The 22032-nt window shown below is 40.3% G+C and overlaps 1 protein-coding gene across 4 annotated transcripts in view; it reads left to right on the plus strand.

Annotated features, from left to right (window-relative positions):
* Positions 1 to 22032, plus strand: part of SPTB (spectrin beta, erythrocytic) — a 132998-nt gene that overhangs the window by 47249 nt on the left and 63717 nt on the right. For 3 of the 4 annotated variants that reach the window (XM_081330966.1, XM_081330963.1, XM_081330964.1), the window contains exons 5-12: positions 3624 to 3715; positions 7616 to 7696; positions 8218 to 8333; positions 15814 to 15926; positions 16928 to 17115; positions 19372 to 19489; positions 19856 to 20014; positions 21372 to 21674. In XM_081330966.1, coding sequence (XP_081187092.1) covers positions 3624 to 3715; positions 7616 to 7696; positions 8218 to 8333; positions 15814 to 15926; positions 16928 to 17115; positions 19372 to 19489; positions 19856 to 20014; positions 21372 to 21674 — 1170 coding nt within the window. The remainder of the gene's footprint in view (positions 1 to 3623; positions 3716 to 7615; positions 7697 to 8217; positions 8334 to 15813; positions 15927 to 16927; positions 17116 to 19371; positions 19490 to 19855; positions 20015 to 21371; positions 21675 to 22032) is intronic. The other variant, XM_081330965.1, reaches the window with a different exon arrangement.

A 22032-nucleotide genomic window follows, 5' to 3' on the forward strand; every position in this document is an offset into this window, starting at 1 on the left:
AAAACACCATTCCAGTCTCCCATAAAAATAAAAGATTTATAATCCAACTGGGTAAGCTTTGTGTGGAGTAAGCTAAAAAAATCAGCTTGTTGTTGGTTAGGTGCATATAATCCAACTAGAAGCGTCTTTTTACCTTCTAACAACAGCTCAATCATAACATATCTTCCATGCTTATCTGCTTCAATTAAGTCTGCTGTTAAGGCACTTTTAACATAAACAACCACTCCATTTTTCTTATTCTCTGCAGAGGCAACAAATTGCGTACCCAGTCTCGAGTTCAATAAATGCTTTTGATCCAAAACTCTAATATGCGTTTCTTGCAAACATATAACATCTATCTTAAATTGTTTTAAATATTGAAAAACTTTCTTCCTCTTCTGCGGTGAATTTAGTCCATTAACATTCCAGGTTAGAAATTTAGTTGCCATGCATATCCTCCAAAAGCTCTTGGACCACAGCTTTGATAGGACTAACTTCTTTAGGCCGTGCTCCTCCCACAGCTTGACTATATGTACGTTGTGAAGAATCTGAAGACTTTTGCTGATCTTGTTCTTTTATTTTCTTTGCTCGTTTTAAAGCAGCACGCGTTACTCTTTGCTCTCTAGGATCATCCAAAGAAGTTGTGGCTTGATCTCCTCCAGCACCACTTTCCTCTGTTTCATCCTCTTGATGTTCTCCTTCTCCAGATCCCTTTCCAGCTTCCAGAAGTGTTAATGGGGTTGCTTTTAAGACATTATTGTAGAAATCACGCGCTTGCTTTACAGTAATCAGCCGATACCTTTTACCTTCATGCATCACCATCAGCCCATCTGGAATCTCCCATCTGAACCTTATATCTCTTTGCTTAAGCTCATGCACGAGAAATGTATAGTCCTTCCTTCCCCTTAAAATCCTTGGAGGAATTTCTTTTAAAACCAAGACTTCTTGTTCAGCAATCACCACTTTAGCATCATAGGCAGCTTGTATAACTTGATCTCTAATCTCTCTTTTTGCAAAATAAACCACCACATCTCTAGGCAACTTTCTCTGTCTGGCAATCCATGAATTCACCCGAAACACTTTATCCATAGCTGCTCTTATTTCAGATGCTGGCTGATTTAATACCACTTCAAGAGCCTCAGAAATCAGCTGCTTTAAATCTTCTTTAATGTTCTCTTTTAAACCTCTGATTCTGACAGCAAACTGCATCTGGTAATATTGGGCTAGGCTTACCTCCCTTTCCACTTTGTCTCTTGCAATTTCATTCTCCCGTGCTTTTACTTCTAATATAGCATTCCTTTGAGCCAAATCATCCATTTTTTCATCTAATTCTTCCACACATTCCGCCACTTTATGCACTGAAGACAAAATGTCTACCTTCATCACGCTGAGCTTCTGTTCCATCCTCTCTTCCATTCTCTCCTCCAATTTCTCCAATTTCTCCTCCATCTGTGCAAATTTATCACTCATTGATTGATTGATTGATTCCAAAAGTTTATCCAGAGCATCTCGTAAGTCCTTCGATGTCAGCGCTTCAGAAGGGTGCAACGCCTGTAGTGATGACTGTTGCACCGGCGAGGATCCACCGCTCCGAAGAGTTTTAGGGGGAGGTTTCGCCGCCATCTTTTAGTCCTCAATTATGACGCACTTTCACTTAAAGTTTAAAAAGTCCAACAAGCTAGAGAGTATAGTAAAATAATCCTCTTCACCTTTGCCACTTGTACCGCTCCGCCTGCTCCTTTAAATCATAGTCCTTTCTTCAGGCAGGGATGGTTCGCAGACGCCTGGCTCTGCTCCAAGAAGTTCAGAGCAGAGACGCCGGCCAGCTGGGAGCAACCCAGGCTTCGGGGGAGTTCAATCCTTCAGCCGCCCAAGCTCCAAGCTCAGGCGGCCCCGGAGAACTCTACCCCTACCAGGGGCCTCACCCCCTCCTCTTCTCCCGAGGAGGGGGCTTCAATTTCGCCCGAACAGCTGATCGGCGCTGTTTCGGGCGAAAAAACAAACAGCTGAGCCGCGGGCAGCCGGGGAAGGCTGTCTTCGGCGCCGCGCCGCCACCGGAAGTCAAGAAATAGCAGCTCTTATGTCTCCTGGATGGAAAATTCTGCTGTAAGCAGCGGGGAAGGGAAGCACAAAGAGCATACTCCTGAAATCTAAGGTCTCAATGCATAAAAGTATTTGGGTTTTTTTGTCCAAATAAAAACAGCAGTTCCATTGCTGTTGAAAACTCTATGGATTTTTCAAGTCCTACAGAAGGTTTTAGTGGAACTGTCATCAGCAATTATTTCAGGTGTGAACCTATACACAAGTATACATATGCACACAAACTGTTGTTTGATAAAAGTTCCTGTCATATTGGCCTTTGGGCCACAGATTAAAAACCAGTCAGTTACTCAAATCTGTTCTGACATTAGTGGAAATAAAAAAATATGTGCTACTTCTTTAAGAAAGAAAATCCCTTTTACTAATCTGAGTAAATGTGATATGAAAGGATAATGGCTTTCAAAGTAAGACAAGCATAAGAGGAGAGCCAAGATAGTCTATGGTAGCAAAAAGAAAAAAATATATATTTTCCCCCAGAGAGCAGCATGGCGTCTCTTGGAACAGCTTTGCTCATTATAGCCCATTTAAGATTTCATCCTCACAGCCCATTAGCCATAGCATAAACATGACCCAGTAACTGGTTTCAGAAGACATCCATCTCCTTGTAACATTGACTTCCCTCATCTCCCAGCTCAGAGAGGAGGAAGCTAAAGTTGTCTTTAGCTATTTTCAAAGCAGCATTTTCACTCTTCTCTCAATACAGTTTATGTGGATCTAGCACATTTAATTTACAGTGTAATTGATGATACAGCTAACAGGCTGGTACTGACTTCTGTTGGCCACTTGCTGCTGCAAACGTATCTCCATCCCTGCAGTTGTGGAGTGCTGTCCTCCATGGTCACTCTTGGCTTCTGCAGAGGCATTTGCCCAAGTAAAGTTTGGCCAGCATTTTCCTAAGCACTTCCTAAGTCTACATGGGCTTCTTGTATTCACAGGTTTTAACTGTCTTTAAAAGAGAACTAAACTTATCTTTAAAAAATAGGACTAGCTCTCTCTTGAATGTTGCACAGGAGATCAGTTTAAATAAGGAAAAAGATCTAATTTCTGCCATCAGCAAATGTATTACAGGTTTGCTGCTGTTTCTGCCTACTAAAAAGGATTTTGTTGTGCTGTTTACTGTTTTTATTATGGCAAGAGGGGCTGTTTTTCCTATTGCTGCATCATTATGCCTATTAAGCTATTTCTGGGAGTAGCTACTTTTGTTTTTTCCAGATTGTAATATTTGAGGATTACAGCCATATGTGACTTGTAAATTAATCTATTTTGAGAAACTACATCTCAAAAATAGTTAAATAAAAAACAATCATAAACATTTACAAGGCACATTCAGCAATTTGGACAGGATTTTTGCAAATGTTATAATAATGTGAAGGGAAATTAAGCAACTACTTTTTACATTTCTTCAACCCAACTTTCTACAAATCATTTATGGTAAGATCTCTATCAGGTTACATTTGTAAAGATCAGAGCTATACAAATAAAAATATGCACAAAATAAGCATCTGAAATTACAATTACTGTGGATTTTTTTCCTTTTAATTTAGATCCAGGATATCATTGTTCAGACTCAAGAAGGCCGGGAAACCCGTTCAGCAAAGGACGCATTATTACTTTGGTGTCAAATGAAAACTACAGGGTATGATATTGCTATTGTTTCTCTCTAAACACATTGTGACTTGCTGATTAAACCTATGGTATCAGCTAGGTAAACACTAAATATTAAGCAAATCTACACAGAATCTATGAAAACTGACCAGGTTTCCATCCAGTTCATGTCAGTGATAGTATAAAACCATTAAACGATCAAATTAAAACACAAGGACAGAGCTGTCTAGCGCACAGACAGAATGCTGTGCTTAAATGTTTCCTCTTGAAAATCCAAGTACTTTGCTTGGAGCCTTGTTGGATTTGTAATGTATTTAAGGAAATTGGTTTTTGACTTTTTGTTTGAGATTGGCTGAAAAAAATACTCTGCCAATATTACAGTATTGATAAAAGTGTTAGTGGTGGAGAGGAAGAGAGCAAAGAATTAAGATTAGCTAGTATGTGAAATTCTCCTGTTCATCTTCTATGCATGCTGACATTCTGTTTCAGGTTGTGTGGATGGAATCAACTATGTGGAATGGGATAATATTTACAGAACTCGCAGTAGAATTCAGCATTGTTTTAAAAAATTGCCGCAAGAGAATACAAAGAACAGTGCAGCTAAAAAAAAATCTGAAAATGAGGCTTGTATGTTAGAGCAATCCTTTTAATCATCATCTGGGGAAGGGGTAACATACCCCCCCCTAAAATATTATTCTTTGTTCAGTCTTCTCCAACCTGATGTTCCAGATAGATCAGACAAACCTATGACTCAGAGTTCTTAGTTAGCATAAGGCTAGAGAAAGTTACTGTTTATCAAATTTGGGGGTGGTGGTGAAATCACAGAGATGTTAAAGGAATGAACTGAAATTGACAGAAGGGTTACATTTAGTAAATTTCAATTGTGATGGAATGTAAACCTAAGCCTGGAAACTGGGAAGGGATGAACAAATTGTTAAGGGAGAAGAAGGTTTGGGAAATATTTCTCAGTCCTAGGAAGGAAGGAAGCAAGAGAAAACCAAAAAACCCTCATCTGATTTTGTTTGGCATAAGAAGTAGTAGAGAGAAATTTGGTCAGGCTTTCTAGATTCTGTTATACCTACAAGAGTAACAAGCATTCCTGATAACTCCCTTCTTAACGTTTCACATTCACTCCGTGGGCTCTGGAAAATGTTTGTGACTTTGTAATTGGTGAAGACAAAGCTAAGGAAAGACTATTTCAATAGACAAAGAATGGCTTGAAAATCTAATGAGTTGTGATGTGGTAAGCCTCACAAAAGATTTTCAGCACTAATACTATTAAATAAATTAACCCTTTTAAAAGTAGTACATTCCCATGTTAGTAATGGGAAATGAGGCATAGAGACAGTATTCATAGACATTTCCCCTTAAAACAAAACTAAGTATGTGATTTATATTGAAAGTAAGACTTCTGGGAGGCTTATTTTATTTCAAACATCTGCTGAACATTTATATCGGTCCATTCGCCTCTCCTGTTCAACATCTACATGAAGCCGCTGGGCGAGATCATTCATGGTTTTGGAGTTGGGTATCATCAGTATGCTGATGATACCCAGCTTTTTATTTCGACCCCAAACCACCCCAGTGATGCCCTCGACGTGATGTGCGTACCGGCATCTCGGGATATTCAGGATATCCCACCCCTCATTATGGGGGGTGAGTCATTACCTCCTGTAGATAGGGCTCGCAACTTGGGAGTCCTCCTAGATTCACAACTCTCCTTAGAAGACCATATTGTAGCTGTGACTAGGGGGGCCTTCGCCCAGGTTCGCCTGGTGCGCCAGTTGCGGCCCTATCTAGACCGGGATGCCTTACGTACGGTCACTCATGCGCTCGTGACCTCTCGTCTTGATTACTGCAACGCTCTCTACATGGGGCTACCCTTGAAGACCACTCGGAGGCTCCAACTGGTACAGAATGCAGCCGCGAGAGTTGTACTGGGAGTTTCCCGATACTCCCATGTCACACCTTTGCTCCGCGAGCTGCATTGGTTACCAGTTGTCTTCCGGGTGAGGTTCAAGGTGTTGGTGATGACCTACAAAGCCCTTCATGGCATGGGTCCAGAATACCTTGGGGAGCACCTGCAGCCGGCGTCAACTTCCCTCCGCCCAGTACGCTCCCACAGAGAGGGCCTCCTCAGGGTGCCACCGGTCAAAGAATGCCGACTGGTGGCCCCCAGGGGGAGAGCGTTCTCTGTGGGTGCACCGGATTTATGGAACCATCTTCCGGTTGAGCTCCGGATGGCGCCCGATCTCCGCTCCTTCCGGCGCGATCTTAAAACCCATCTCTTTAAACAAGCTGGCCTGGCCTGATGGGATGGGGTGGGATTTTTATAAACGACTTTAATTTTAAATTTGTATTTATGGGCATTGTTTAATCATGTTTTAATAATTTTAATTTTTGTATCTAGTTTTTATGTATTGCCCTGTTCACTGCCCTGAGTCTTCTGGGAGAAGGGCGGTATACAAATTAAATTAATAAATAAATAATAAATAAATGTCCTGCTGCCTGGAGGCGGTCCGGGTCTGGATGGGGAGGAACAGGCTTCGGCTCAACCCTGACAAGACTGAGTGGCTGTTCGTCCCGGGAAATTCCAATTATTCCATCTCTGGCCATGGGGGGTGAGCTATTACCCCCCCGTAGATAGGGCACGCAACTTGGGGGTCCTTCTAGATTCACAGCTCTCTTTGGAAGAGCATATTGGAGCTGTGACTAGGGGGGCCTTTGCCCAGGTTCACCTGGTGCGCCAGTTGCGACCCTATCTGGACCGGGATGCCTTGCGTACAGTCACTCATGCGCTCATGACCTCTCGTCTAGACTACTGTAATGCTCTCTACATGGGGCTGCCCTTGAAGTCCACTTGGAGGCTTCAACTGGTGCAGAATGCAGCCGCGCGAGTTGTACTGGGAGTTTCCCGATACTCCCATGTTACACCTTTGCTCCGCGAGCTGCATTGGCTGCCAGTTGCCCTCCGGGTGAAATTCAAGGTGTTGGTAATGACTTACAAAGCCGTACATGGCATGGGTCCGGATTACCTACGGCAACACCTGCGGCCGGCGTCAACTTCCCTCCGTCCAGTGCGCTCCCACAGAGAGGGCCTCCTCAGGGTGCCTCCGATCAAAGAATGCCGATTGGTGGCCCCCAGGGGGAGAGCGTTCTCTGTGGGCGCACCAGACCTGTGGAACCGCTTGCCAGCTGAGCTCCGGATGGCCCCCGACCTTCGCTCCTTCCGGCGCGATCTAAAAACGTATTTATTTGAGCAATCTGACCTGGTCTGATGGGTTAGGGTTGGGGTTTTAAACATGTTCTTAATTATTGTGTTAAATTTTAAATTTGGGCATTATATTTAATTGTATTTTAACTTTTATATTCTGTTTTTTATATTTATTGCCCTGTACACCGCCCTGAGTCCTTCGGGAGAAGGGCGGTATAAAAATATAATAAATAAATAAATAAATAAATATGTAATATGTTTCTTTCAAGTCCCAAGCTTCTTCCTTTTCTTGCGCAACAGTCAAAATCTGTTCAACTGCTTAATTGTTTTCAATATTGTGGGCAGAGTGTTACTTTATGGAACCATGTTTCTTTTCTCAGTGGAAAAAAGTATCTTCAGATGAGCTGCTTTTTTCATTTATTCTGTTGTAAAATAGACAGAATGGACAGAAATGTCCTGTGTGCTTTTAGATAACCTAATGTTGCCCATCCTGTATTATTATTTATCCACCCAAGCTAAATATCATTTTTCCAATGGCAGAAAATCTGTACTTCCAAATACCAATTAGAAATGGCTTGTTTAACTGAAAGTGGCTCTTCTGTCTAGAGAAAAGTGCATCCTCATGTCAAATTATACCTCATTAGATTTTGATTTTTTAACTATTTTATGACTGATATTATCTTGTTTGTGTCTCCTTTCTTTATCTTTGTAATATAGCTATCCCCATGTTAATGTCACCAACTTCACCTCCAGCTGGAAGGATGGTTTGGCTTTTAACGCTCTTATTCACAAGCACAGGTAAAGATAATCTACAAAGATCTAAGCTTTTTAATTATTATTTTTTGCTAATGTCTAGGTTTGACTAATCACTAGAGTGCATATCTGCACACTTGCTACAGAGACCTGTTAGCCACCATCTGCTCCATATGAATTTTGCCTCCTTACTTCCAAGGTCAGGTGCAAAACTGACTAGTATCACCTTCTCTATTTCTGATGCTCAGAAATAAGTAGCCTGGCTTATGTAGCCATAACTGCACCATCTTCACCCAAAAAATATTGAGGGACCCCAAGGTTTGAGGACTATTATACAAAACAGGGCATGGGGAAGGAGGACCCAGTAGTCCGTATACTGTATGGTAACAGGTTTACTGATGCAAGAGAAGGATGCAGAAGATTTTGGATGAAGTGGTATGCAGACATGGCTGGAACATTGATCAAGGGCACATCATATTTGATCATTTCAAATTAATTTACCATAGCAGAGCTGGTACCATATTGTGTTGTTTAAAATACATGGGTTTTACTCCCTTCATTTCTAGGCCTGACCTAATTGACTTTGAAAAATTGAAACACTCAAATGCCAGGCACAATTTGGAACATGCTTTCAGTGTAGCAGAGCGGCAACTTGGTATCACACAACTTCTTGATCCAGAAGGTGAGTGCACTTGGCACAATGCCTGCCTTTTTAAATTAGAATTTTGCTGACAGGGCAGAGTTAAGAATTATATAGAATAATGATAGCAGAAGCTAAGCAATTGGTGCATAATATTTGCCTGTTAAAAGTTCATGAAGCAATTCAGTTCAGTCTATAAGCATGGATAGTTATTTGTTTCTGCAATAGTGTATTCTTAAGCTGTCAGGAAACTCTCTGTATAAGCCCTCTGAAATGAATGAGAATGAGTCATGTCTCTTTGCCCACTTCAAGGCTCTTTTTCAAACAGGCATTTATTTTATTTACAAGGCTTAAAAGCGTTACAATCAAATCAACTCTGAGCAATGTACAATTTCCCAAGTCTGTAACTTGGTTAAAATCAGACAAGATAAATAGACAACATAAATATAACATTTTGTATATCTTGATATACAAATAGAAGAAATAGAAGAAAACAATAGAATAGGGAGGACCAGAGATCTTTTCAAGAGGTGAAGGGAACGTTTCATGCAAAAATGGGCATGATCAGGGCTTTTTTTCTCATAGAACGCTCAGAACGGAGTTCCGGCACCTTTTTTGGATGGAACCTTGTAGGGTAGGCAAGGCGGGTTGTATGACACGTGTGTGTTCTGGCACCTTTTTCTTTTACAAAAAAAGCACTGGGCATGATAAAGGACCAAAATGGCAGGGACCTAACAGAGGCAGAAGAGATTAAGAAGAGGTGGCAAAATTACACAGAAGAACTATACAAGAATGAGCTTAATGTCCCTGATAATCACAATGAGGTGGTCACTGACCTTGAGCCAGACATCCTAGAATGTGAAGTGAAGTGGGCCTTAGAAAAATCTGAGCAACAACAAAGCTAGTGGAGGTGACAGTATTCCAGCTGAGCTATTCAAAATCTTAAAAGATGATGCAGTAAAAGTGCTACACTCAATTTGCCAGCAAATTTGGAAAACTCAACAGTGGCCACAGGATTGGAAAAGATCAGTTTACATTCCAATTCCAAAGAAAGGCAGTGCCAAAGAATGTTCAAACTATCGCACCATTGCACTCATTTCGCATGCTAGTAAAGTTATGCTTAAAATCCTACAAGCTAGACTTCAGCAGTATGTGGATCGAGAACTACCAGAAGTACAGGCAGGATTTCGAAGAGGCAGAGGAACTAGAGATCGAATTGCCAACATACGCTGGATCATGGAGAAAGCTAGAGAGTTCCAGAAAAACATCTACTTCTGCTTCATTGACTATGCTAAAGCCTTTGATTGTGTGGATCATAACAAACTGTGGCAAGTCCTTAAAGAGATGGGCATACCAGACCATCTTATTTGTCTCTTGAGAAACCTATATGCGGGCCAAGAAGCAACAGTGAGAACTGGACACGGAACCACTGATTGGTTCAAAATTGGGAAAGGAGTCTGGCAAGGCTGTATACTGTCGCCCTGCCTATTTAACTTATATGCAGAGCACATCATGAGAAAGGGAGGGCTAGATGAATCAAAAGTTGGAATTAAGATTGCCGGAAGAAATATCAACAACCTAAGATATGCAGATGTTTCCACTCTAATGGCAGAAAGTGAAGAAGAACTAAAGAGCCTCTTGTTGCGAGTGAAGAAGGAGAGTGCAAAACTTGGGTTGAAACTAAACATTAAGAACACCAAGATCATGGCATCTGGCCCTCTCAATTCCTGGCAAATAGATGGGGAAGAAATGGAGGTAGTGACAGATTTTATTTTCCTGGGCTCCAAGATCACTGCAGATGGGGACTGTAGCCAAGAAATTGACGCTTCCTCCTCGGGAGGAAAGGCATGGCAAATCTAGGCAACACACTAAAAAGCAGAGACATCACCCTGTCAACAAAAATGCGTATAGTCAAGGCTATGGTCTTCCCAGTTGCAATGTATGGCAGTGAAAGTTGGACCATAAAAAAGGCTGAGCGCCAAAGAATTGAGGCCTTTGAACTCGTGCTGGAGAAGACTCCTGCGAGTCCCTTGGACTGCAAGGCGATCAAACCGGTCAGTCCTAGAGGAGATCATACCCTGACTGCTCTTTAGAAGGCCAGAAGAATACTTTGGCCACCTAATGAGAAGGAAGGACTCACTGGAGAAGAACCTAATGCTGGGAAAGGTTGAGGGCAATAGAAGAAAGGGACAACAGAGAATGAGGTGGCTGGATGGAGTCACTGAAACAGTATGCGTGAGCTTAAATGGACTCCGGAAGATGGTAGAGGACAGGAAGGCCTGGAGGAACGTTGTCCATAGGGTCGCAATGGGTTGGACATGACTTTGCAACTAACAACAACATATCTTGATTTTTAAAAAAACTAAGAACCACAGATCACAATACAACCACCTCATTGTCAAAGGATTAGTCAGAGCAACCCTGCTTCTGCATTTTTAGGTGTAGTATCATTAATACTTTTAATTATGATGTTTTGTCAATTATTTTTGTTAGAATTGCTTTTAATTTTGCTTGATCTATTTTTTTTTATTTATAAGCTGCCTTGAATTTTTATCATAGAAAGGTGAGATTCAGTATCTAAATAAATATCTCTACTGTGCATAGTCACAAATTAACTATGTTGTATGTGATACGGAATTTTTGTTGAGAGATTCATTCTTTCAGTTGCCTTCCATAAATGCATTTCTGTAAAACATTCCATGTCGACATCTTTTCCCCTTCATTCTCTTTGCTTAACGTGGAAAATACATTATTTTTTTTTAAAAAAAATACCGTCATAGTTATTTTATTTTTGAAAATGTTTAAAAGGAAATCTGACCTACAGTATTATGAGAAGGCTGTCAGAGGCTTGGCTCTGATTCCTTACTGCTGGGTGAGCAACATGATGCCTGCAGGCACAGCTGTATCCGCCACGGACACTCCCACATTTCCTTTGGCACTCAGCAGGCCCCTTCCACCCCACCTGGCTTCTTTATCTTCGAAAGCTGGAAATCAGCAGAGTTCAGACTTCAAATCTTGCGCTTCTTCACTCCCTACATATATTTAATCTCCACTGGGGCCTAGGGCATTTTTCTAAACAAAAAGAGCATGGAACAACTCAAATCTTGATCTTTTCGTTTCTGCTCAGCCTTCCATTTCTCTGAAACTAAAATAAAAGCAAGAAACGTTACTGGCAGGTGAGGTAATAATAGCAAGAGAATCAGTTTGTTTGGGGGGAGGGAAGAAAAAAAAGTGATGGAAGCAAGTGAAAAATCCACTCAGGAGAGGAGTGGAATAATGCGAGAACAGAAAGGGAAGCTGAAGCTAGCAAAGCTAGCGCAGGGAGAGAAACAAATGAAAAGCAACCTTCAAGAAGAGGACAAGTGTGGGGCTTCCGGTGGCTCCGAGGCGCCGGAGACAGCCTTCCCGGGCTGCCCGCCGCCCAGCTGTGTGATTTTTCGCCCGAAACAGCGCCGATCAGCTGTTCGGGCGAATTTGAAGCCCCCTCCTCGGGAGAAGAGGAGGGGGTGAGGCCCCAGGTAGGGGTAGAGTTCTCCGAGGCCGCCTGAGCTTGGAGCTTGGGCGGCTGAAGGATTGAACTCCCCCGTAGCCTGGGCTGCTCCCAGCTGGCTAGCGTCTCTGCTTCGGAATGGAGCAGAGCCAGGCGTCTGCGACCATCCCTGCTTGAAGGAGAGACTATGAAAGGAAAAGAGCAGGCAGAGCAGTACAAGAGGGAAAGATGAAGAGATGAAGAGGATTATTTTATTTTACTCTCGAGCTTGATGGACTTTGCTTAAAACTTAAAGTGAAAGTGCGACACAATTGTAAGTAAAAGATGGCGTCTAAACCTCCCCCTAGAACTTTTCGGAGTGCTGGAAATTCTCCAGTGCAACAACAATCACTACTGCAGGCGTTGCATTCTCCAGATGTAGTGACATCGAAGGATCTTGAAAAACATACCCAGTTAATTTTGGAGTCAATGGGTGTTAAATTTGCACAGATGGAGGAGAAATTGGAGAAATTGGAGCAGAGAATGGAAGAAAGGATGGAACAGAAACTTAGAGAGATAAAGGTAGACATTTTGTCCTCAGTGCATAAAGTAGCTAAATGTGTGGAGGTGCTGGATGACAAAGTGGAAGAACTGACTCAAAAGAATGCTATATTAGAAGCAAAAGTATTGGAAATTGAAGATTTAAAAGACAAAATGGATAGCGAACTGAGTCTGGCTCAATTTTATCAGATGCAGTTTGCTGTTAGAATTAGAGGCCTAAAAGAGAATATTAAGGAAGATTTAAAGCAGCTGGTTTCTGAGGCTTTTGAGGTGGTATTGAACCATCCAGCATCTGAAATAAAACAAGGCATGGACAAAGTGTTTCGTGTGAACTCGTGGATTGCTAAACAGAGAAAGTTGCCTAGAGATGTGGTGGTTTATTTTGTAAAAAGGGAAATTAGAGATGAAGTTATACAAGCTGCCTATGATACTAAAGTTGTGATTGCTGGTCAAGAAGTTTTGGTTCTAAAAGAAATTCCTCCAAAGATTTTAAAGAGAAGGAAGGACTTTATATTTCTTGTGCAAGAGCTCAAGCAAAGGGATATAAGGTTCAGATGGGAGATCCCAGCTGGGTTGAGCTTCTTGTATGAAGGCAAAAGGTACTGTTTGGGTACTGTGAAGCAAGCGCATGATTTTTACAACAATGTCTTAAAAGTAACCCCATCAACACTTTTGGAAGCTGCAGAGGGATCTGGAGAAGGAGAACATCAAGAGGATGAAGATGGACAGATAGACGAGAATGGTACAGGAGGAGATCAAGATGCAACTCTTTTGGATGATCCTAGAGAACAGAGGGTGACGCGTGCTGCCTTAAAACGCTTAAAAAAGAAAAGAAAATAGGTCTAGTAGAAATCTATGGAACTTCCACAACATACTGATAGTCAAGTGGTAGTTGTGTTTTTAAGAGTTTTGGGATGATATGTATGGTAACAGAATCTTTAATTTGGAATTAATGGACAATTTATTACAGAGGAAGAGGAAGAAAGTTTTGTGGGTTAATGTGGGTTAATTTGTGTAAGAACTATCTATTATAGCCTATTTTGGCTAGAGAGGTTAATAGGGATAGGTGTTTGTGATGTGTAAATGAGAATATGTTTAGGAAATAGTGAATTGTGGAAGAACATAGATGGGAATGACGCTAGTTTTCTTTTATTTTAGTTCTTTATACACATTTAGTATTATTAAGGATTGGTTTACTCTATATAAGCTAGAGAGTGATGGATTTTAGAATTTATAATTGTTAGTATATGATTGTTTATGATTGCTTTTTAGATATATACCTTGTATTTTGCTCTGGGAAGTCGGGGGGGGGGAGGGGGGGAGGAGGGGAAGTAGGGGGGGGAGGCAGGGGAGGGAGGAGGGAGAGGGGGAGGGGGGGGATAGGGGGGAGGTAGGGAGGGGAGGAGGGAGGGGGAAGGGGGGGGGTTTAAAGGAAAACTGTATTTTAAAACTTTTCAATAAAAAAAAAAAAAAAAAAAAGAAGAGGACAAGTGTGCAAGTGGCAGGAGTTTGTTTAATAATTAAGGTTGCAATTGTATAGTATGTCTGAATGAAAGCATTGGAAGGAGAGATTGGGTTTGAAAAATGAAAAAGGCATGCGTCTGTGTGTTGACAATGAAGGATAGGGGTTTTGTTTTGTTCTTTTGATATTGTGGGACATCGGGAAAGCTTCATATGAGCCTTGGTGGAGCAGTGGGCTAATGCCTCCTTAAGTAACACCAGCTGCCTGCAATTAGTGCAGGTTCGCGTCCCACCAGGCTCAAGGTTGACTCAGCCTTCCATCCTTCCGAGGTAGGTAAAATGAGGACCCAGATTGTTGGGGGCAATTAAGCTGACTTTGTAATAATGCTGCTTGGGGTGTGTGTGAAAGCCCTAACAAGCAGGCATATACATAGAATGAAGGCTATTGCTAAGCTTGTAAGCCGCCCTGAGTCTTCGGAGAAGGGCGGGATATAAATGGAATTAAAAAATAAAAAATAAAAATATATTTGAAGTAAACTATTTTGGAGATCTTCCTACATGGGAAAATAACTTCATTAATACTGATTTTCAAATAACGTATTTAATTTTAATTTAGGCATAATTTATGAAAGTTGTCCAGTCCTTATCTCTGAAATGAGCTTTCTACTCGTTAACTTATCTTGGTTCATAAGCCATGACTTATGGTTTAGTGTGTTGTGTGGACTTTGCTTATCGTAGTTTATTCAGAGCACTGTGGTTAAGCACATCATGTCTTCCCACAATAATGTGACTCAGCCATTTTGTGATTGTACCCACGTACTTTTTATTCACATGCTCAAAAAGATTCATGATCCTTCAACATAGCATGGCTGAACTTCCCAATTCAGTTCAATAAAGGGAACAAATCCAAGCTTTACTGATTTGTAGGTATAATAAAAAAGAAAATTCTTAAGGTAGAAAAACTCTCATATTGAATTTATCTATACATATAAGTAATTATCAGATTAGCAAGATAGAATTTACAACTAATAGTTAAATAGCTAATTTATGATCAGTCATACATTTCTCTAATCCCGTATTCATTGATAGCTAATCTCTGATCCAGTTTTGATGATAATCCTGCCCCCAACATTAACAACTTTTACTTTGAGTATGTGCAAATTGCTTCTGCTTCATTACTGAGGAAAAATACGGGCCTCCAGCAACTACACATAGTCCTCAACCTATGACCACAATTGAGCCCAAAATTTCTGTTGCTAAGTAAGACAGTTAAGTGAATTTTTCCCCATTTTACGACCTTTCTTGCCACAGTTGTTAATGAATCACTGCAGTTGTTAAGTTGGTAACACAGTTGTTAAGCGAATCTGGATTCCCCACTGACTTTGCTTGTCAGAAGGTCACAAAAGGTGATCACATGATCCTGGGACACTGCAACTGTCATAAATATGAATCAGTTGTAAAGCATTTGAATTTTGATCATGTGGCCATGGGAATGCTGCAATGGTCGTAAGTCTGAAAAATGATTAAGTCACATTTTTCAGTGCAGTTGTAACTGAACAATTGCTAAATGAACTGTTGTAAGTCAAGGAGTACGTGTAATATTGCATACTCTAGTTAATTTACAGTATGTAATGCTTACATTATGCAAATTTCACCTACCATGCCTATTTAATAAATTCATGTCCTGGTATTCAGTACAGTAATGTATGCTGCTACTTTAAGTCTTTTAAAAATATCTTTTCATTATAATTAATAATGTAATCATTTGCACTTTTTACCAGGGGCTGTTCTCTATATTATTCTCCAATAAATAAATAATGTTCATGCTAGAAAGCAAGTTTTTATTAGCCTAGTTATACTCCCATGCCTTCTGTTGTTTTTGTACTTTGAAATCAAAAAGGTGATCCCATGGTGAACACCGTTGATTGTATAGCTCTCTCCAAAATATAATCTCTCCAACATAGTTCAGACCAAACTCTTATCTGCTGTCAGGTTCTGCTTTCAAACAAATAATTTTCTCTTGCTGCTCAGATGTTTTTACAGAGAATCCAGATGAGAAATCCATTATCACTTATGTGGTTGCTTTCTATCACTACTTTTCGAAAATGAAGGTGCTTGCTGTGGAAGGGAAAAGAGTTGGAAAGGTAAGAACACAGCCATATAACTCTTGAGCAACATAATTTTTAATATTCTAGAATTGTTTCATAGCATTCCTTCTGTCATCTGAGCAAAGGTAGATGATAAGGAAGCAGTAGTAGGCTGGAAATTCATGGCTTTTTTGTAGCCCATGTCTATTTTCATGATGCATGTCCACAATTACATTTAAAACAAAAAACAACAACCCCTATATACTGTTTGTTAGAAGCCTGGTCAATAGTATTGCTGTGGCTATTATCAATACAGCCCTTATTTGGAAAATTGGCTGCCACCTTACGCTGTTTTCAGTCTCCACCAGGTTACATTATAGTACTATGGACTTATTAGTTTGTTTTTTTTTTGTATCCTTTATTATTTTTACAGGACTTCATTGCTTCAATCTCTAGAAACCAGGTTACATCGTAGTGCTATGGACTTTATGTATGTATATATGTATACATAATATACATGCATACTCTATTATTTTTACAACTAACTCAATATTTCATTGGTTCCTGTTCACCAATATGTAGCAGGAGGCTGAAGCAATTAAATCTGCAGGATTAGAAGGTGGATGACCCATAATTTGGGAAATTATAGGAAATATCTCAATTGAACTACAGGGATACCACATAAGGAAAGTCTGCCTTATGGAATGTGTGCATATATTTGTATCTAAATTAATGTACAAATGTATGAACTGGAGAATGGAATATGGGCATGATCATTCTTGTTCAACAAATCAACATTTGGTACAATGCTGCCAGTATGAAAGCTGTCAAAGATTTCCTTTTAGAGCCTTAAAGCTGGTGGTTCTTAATCTGGCTTGACACCCTTGCGTGCCCTGCAGAATTTCTAATGTGATGAAGTCAGACTTGTGGAAAATTTCCATCTGCAGGATCTGGAAGTTCATAAAGGTCTTACTTAACATATTTTCAATATCAGCAGCAGGTGCCAAATGAGCCGCAGTATGAGTTGTTTGGGTTTTCCTCCCCCCCCCCACCCTCAGGTAATGGACCATGCAATGGAGACTGAGAAGATGATTGATAAATACAGTGGATTGGCTTCAGACCTGCTGATGTGGATAGAACAGACCATTACCAATCTCAACAGCCGCAAGTTTGCTAATTCTCTGGCAGGCGTGCAGCAGCAGCTCCAGTACTTCAGTACATATCGCACAGTAGAAAAACCACCCAAGTAAGCAATTTCACCTGGAAGAAAGAGAGATGCAAAAATTATGCCTATCTTCATTGTGACTCTTTTGGCTACGATCTGAGGCTTTCAGAAGTGTTAACCATTAGCACATCATGTTATTGATGATGTAATGAATAAGAGTGAGGAGATGGCTTGAAGGAGAAAAAAGATATCTTGCAGGCTGCAATCTTTTTTCTTGTTTCCAAACTGAATGAATTTGAAGAATGTTGATATAAAATCAGGTGAAATAAATCATCTGATTTAATATTTCAAGATAATGAATGGAAAAGGTCTCTTCCATTCCCTCCAAAGATGTTAAGTAACAATTTGTGAAGAACCAAATGACACCTAATATTAGTTTCTTCCAGAAAGTAAAATGTGTAGAAAGGTATAGCTTTAGAAATAGAACCCTTAGGAGGTAGATACATTACATAGAATGCAGTCTGATACACACTAACATAACAGTCAACGCCACTGAATAACGTAAGAGCTAATTCTTAGTAAATATTAGTGGAATTGCCCCAAATACCCCTGAATTTGTACTACCCACCTGGATTAGCAGCAGTGAGAAATTCCCAAATGTGCAAGATCTTAGGCACAGTAATCCATAAGTGCCTGTTACTGCTGAAACCTCCCATTTAGTGTCTCAAATCAATTGTTGCTGTGATGGTGGATCAAGTCTCATAGACAGATTCTGTTAACACTGCTTTTGACGAAAACAGTAGCAGTACTCTAATCTCTGCACTTCTTTAAGAAGAAGAGGCACTCTACCATCTAATAATTCTCCACATAACTGCATCCCACAAGGGAGGAATCTGGATACTATAAGTAGTCCCTGACTTATGACCACAGCTGGGACCAGAATTTCTGTTGCTAAGTTAGGTGGTTGTTAAGTAAATTGTGCCTGATTTTACAACCTTTTTTCCCATGGTTATTAAGTGAATCACTGCAGTTGTTAAGTGAATCATGTGGTCGTTAAACAAAACCAGCTTTCCCCATTGACCGTTTTTTGGAAGCCGGCTAGAAAGATCACAGAGGGTGATTCCCATGGCCCTGGAATGTTGCAATCATCATGCTGATTGCCAGTTGCCTGAATTTTTTTTATTTTATTAAAGAGTTTTACAAAAAAATTTTACAATACATATCCCCAAAACCCACCCACCCCAAACCACCCCCCTTTCCCCCCCCCACTTCCCAGAGCTGAATACAGTGTTATAGATATAATAATCATATTCTAAATAAAATTATCCATTATAAAATTAACCAAATTCATAATGTGCTTTAACTCCCCTTTAACATAGATACATTCAAATTATTAAAAACATAATAATAATAACTTAAACAAAAATATAATCAATACTAATACTAAAATTAATAACAATATCCCTCTAAAATCTACTCATAAGCTAAGTGGAACTTTTTAGTCCCATATTTATTCTGAATATAATCTATCCATCTTCTCCAAACTGAAATATATCTTTCTTGTGAGTGATCCTTCAAGTAAGCAGAAACCAGTTGCCTGAATTTTGATCGTGCGACTGTGAGGTTGCTGCAACGGTCTTGAGTGAGAGGACCTGTTGTAAGTTATTTTTTTCAGTGCCATTTTAACTCTGGTTGTTAAACAAATGGTTGTAAATTGAGGACTACCTATATTTTAAACATAGCTGACTGAAAAATGGGTTCCCAAAAATCCATTTGGCTTACTAAAAGCAAAGGAAGGCAAATGTACTTGTCCTTTTGCGAAAAGACGAAATTGCTGTGAAAAGAAGAAATTGTGACAAATGCAGATTTCTCTGAATGCTTAATAATGCTGTTTTCTGAGATCCCTCCTTCTGCAAATCATGAAAAATACAGTTAGAGGCTTTCTCTGCCGCAAATTAACAATTTCAGTATGGAACAAGAAGCATGATCTAATTACGGCTTATTCCCTTTCCTACTAAAGAACTGATCAGAAATTCTGTCTGAGTTTTCTGTAGGTTTGGATTTCAGCCAATGCCTCTAAAGGGATTGAATTCCAATATTTTAAAGCCAGCTTTTTTCTCTCCTTCCTTACTATTGTATAAATTGCAAAAGCCACCTTAATAAACACTTAATTAGTCCACTGAAAAGATACTTCAAATACAGTATTACTTTGTAATTATTTTGTTGAAATCCTGATTCAGAAAAATGTATCTCAGTGACAGGGTTGCATGCATTACATCACTCTTCTCTGAGATCTTTCAAACTCTAAAGATGTTTTCTTGTATTTGTCTGTTCTAGATTTCAAGAGAAGGGGAACTTAGAAGTTCTGCTTTTTACCATCCAGTCCAGAATGAGATCAAACAATCAGAAAGTGTATACTCCTCATGAAGGAAAACTCGTGTCTGACATCAACCGGGTATCTAAGATGCAGCCTTTTAATACAGTTACAGTCTTAAATCAGTGACGTTTTTTCTCCTTCTCTTTCTTAATTCTCAGCTTGATGGTTGGAAGAGTGGAAAAGCCATTTGTTTACATGTAGACGAATACAGCTTCAGTTCTTGAATTTTATGTAGCAGGCCAAGAAAAGTTCTGAATTGTAAAAAGAGTACAAATGCCAACTCTTAATACTGTTCTGATTGCATTCTGTATTATCACGTGTCATTGTAGGAAAACTAAAATGGCAGATTGGGAAAGATATTGTGCAGTGTTAAACAGATTTACATTTATCTAATAGTTACAGACGTTTCTGTAGTTTATTTAGAAAGTATTCTTATTTGCACAGGCCTGGAAGAAGTTGGAAAAGGCAGAGCATGAGCGGGAACTAGCACTGAGAAATGAGCTAATAAGACAAGAGAAGCTGGAGCAGCTTGCCCGACGCTTTGATCGCAAGGCCGCAATGAGAGAGACCTGGCTTAGTGAAAATCAGCGCCTTGTGGCACAGGTAGTAAAGAACTGTCTGGGACTTTGCAGTGTGTGTAATTATACTTTCTGAAAAACCTTCTGTACATAAAGCATTTAATCCAAAGCCGGGAAGTACATGTGTTTTGATCTTTGGTATCTCAATAATAAATAATTATTTTGAAACTATCTTTTTTTAATGGAAAGACAAAATGTGAATGAAACTGGTCATCTTGGGGAATACTATTTCTTACATTCAGAACACTGTGTGGCCTGAATCATGCGGGGAATTTTGTGTACATGTGAGCAAATATCTGCCATTGAATAATATGTACATGAATCAAGTATATACATTCACCAGGATATTCCAAGTAATCAATATCTAATCTATAAAGTAAAATGATTTTTCACAAGTGCTGAGTGTTTGCAAGACGTTTTCTGAATGAGGGTTAGCAGGAGAGACTTTGGTGGAAGTTAGATGGAGGATAAATCCAGAAATAGGTGCAAAACCTAAAATTTTAGAGAGTTGTGCATGATACGTTTTCTAGTCCCATCTTAGACATGAAAAACCAGCTGGGTGACATTGGTTCAGTCATACACTCTCAGCCCAGTCCACTTTACAAGATTGTTGTGGGAAAAATAGGAGGAAGGATCATTTGGTTTGTTTGCTATCTTAAAAATCAAGCAAATATTAAAATGTAACTTGATTTGATCAAATTACACCAGCAGTGTATTCATGGCTATGTGAGTTTCATGTGAGTTGTATGTACGATGGATTCTTCAAAATATCATGAATCCTTTGTTCTTTGAAAATGCCCCGCTTTCCTATTTCGTACTATTGTATACAAATAGTACATTTCTACTTTGAATGTACTATTTGTGTACAGTATTGCCATTTTTTGCATCACTTGTTATTCTGAAAATAGAATGAATTACCAAATGTTTCATAAATTATAATTCTAATAAACAGATTTTTATTGGATAAAAAGTATTGACCTGCATACATATGATGCAGTTTTGTGGTTCACTACTTCTCCGGACAAGAGCAGGAGCATCGCTTGTCGTCCAAGGAGATTAAAGGTCAGGTTATGGAGTTGTTTGCTTCAATGGAGCTTTACAAAGTGAAGTGGTGCCCTGCTTTCTTTTTTGCATTGCAGCACCTCCTCAACCCTACATTTGGAGTCAAGGTGGCTCTGCAAAGTGGCATCCATTTGCCCACCCTTTCAACTTCCCATAATTGATAGTTACAAACAAGCAGTTAGCAGGCCATTAAAGACCCCGTGTTTGCACCAAAAGCTGTGCTGTGTTGTTTTACGTTTGCATTCCATTCTGTGATGTTCCGCGTGAGTGACAATAGGCAGGAAAGATATTGCTGACAAAACTGTCTTTACTTGGGACAGGATAACTTTGGAAATGATTTGCCAGCTGTGGAGGCAGCAAAGAAGAAGCATGAAGCCATTGAAACTGACACGGCTGCCTATAAAGAACGGGTGCAGGCCATAGAGGAGGTGGCCAAAGAACTGGAGGTAGAGAATTACCATGACATCAAGCGCATCAATGCTCGCAAGGACAGTATCCTGCGACTATGGGAGTACCTCTTGGAACTGCTGCAAGCACGGCGCCAGAGGCTGGAGATGAATCTGACACTGCAACAGCTGTTTCAGGACATGCTGCATAGCATTGACTGGATAGATGAGATGAAAGTAAGGAGGGGCCTGGATAGGACTTGGTGGATTGCTGGAGATAAATTGGAAAATGGGGATAGAGGCTCAAGTGCTGCATTATAACCAGTGCTTTTTTTCTAAAAAAAAAAGGTGCCGGAACTCTTATCTTGGTGGGCGCAGGAGGTGGGGGGGCAGCGCTGCTGTGGTCACGGGTGCGAGGGGTGTTGGTGGCGGGCTGTCCCCCAGGACCGGAGCCGGCGCGGCTGATGCTGTGGGAGTAGCAGGGCCCGCTCTATATGGCGGGGCTGCGCAGGGTGGGCGGTGGAGGCAGTGCGGGCCAGGCGATGCAGGGCGGCCACTTAGGCACGCAGGGCGAGGCGACAGTGGCACAGGTCCA

This window comes from Vipera berus (assembly GCF_964194415.1).
Source record: "Vipera berus genome assembly, chromosome: 1".
NCBI lineage: Eukaryota > Metazoa > Chordata > Lepidosauria > Squamata > Viperidae > Vipera > Vipera berus.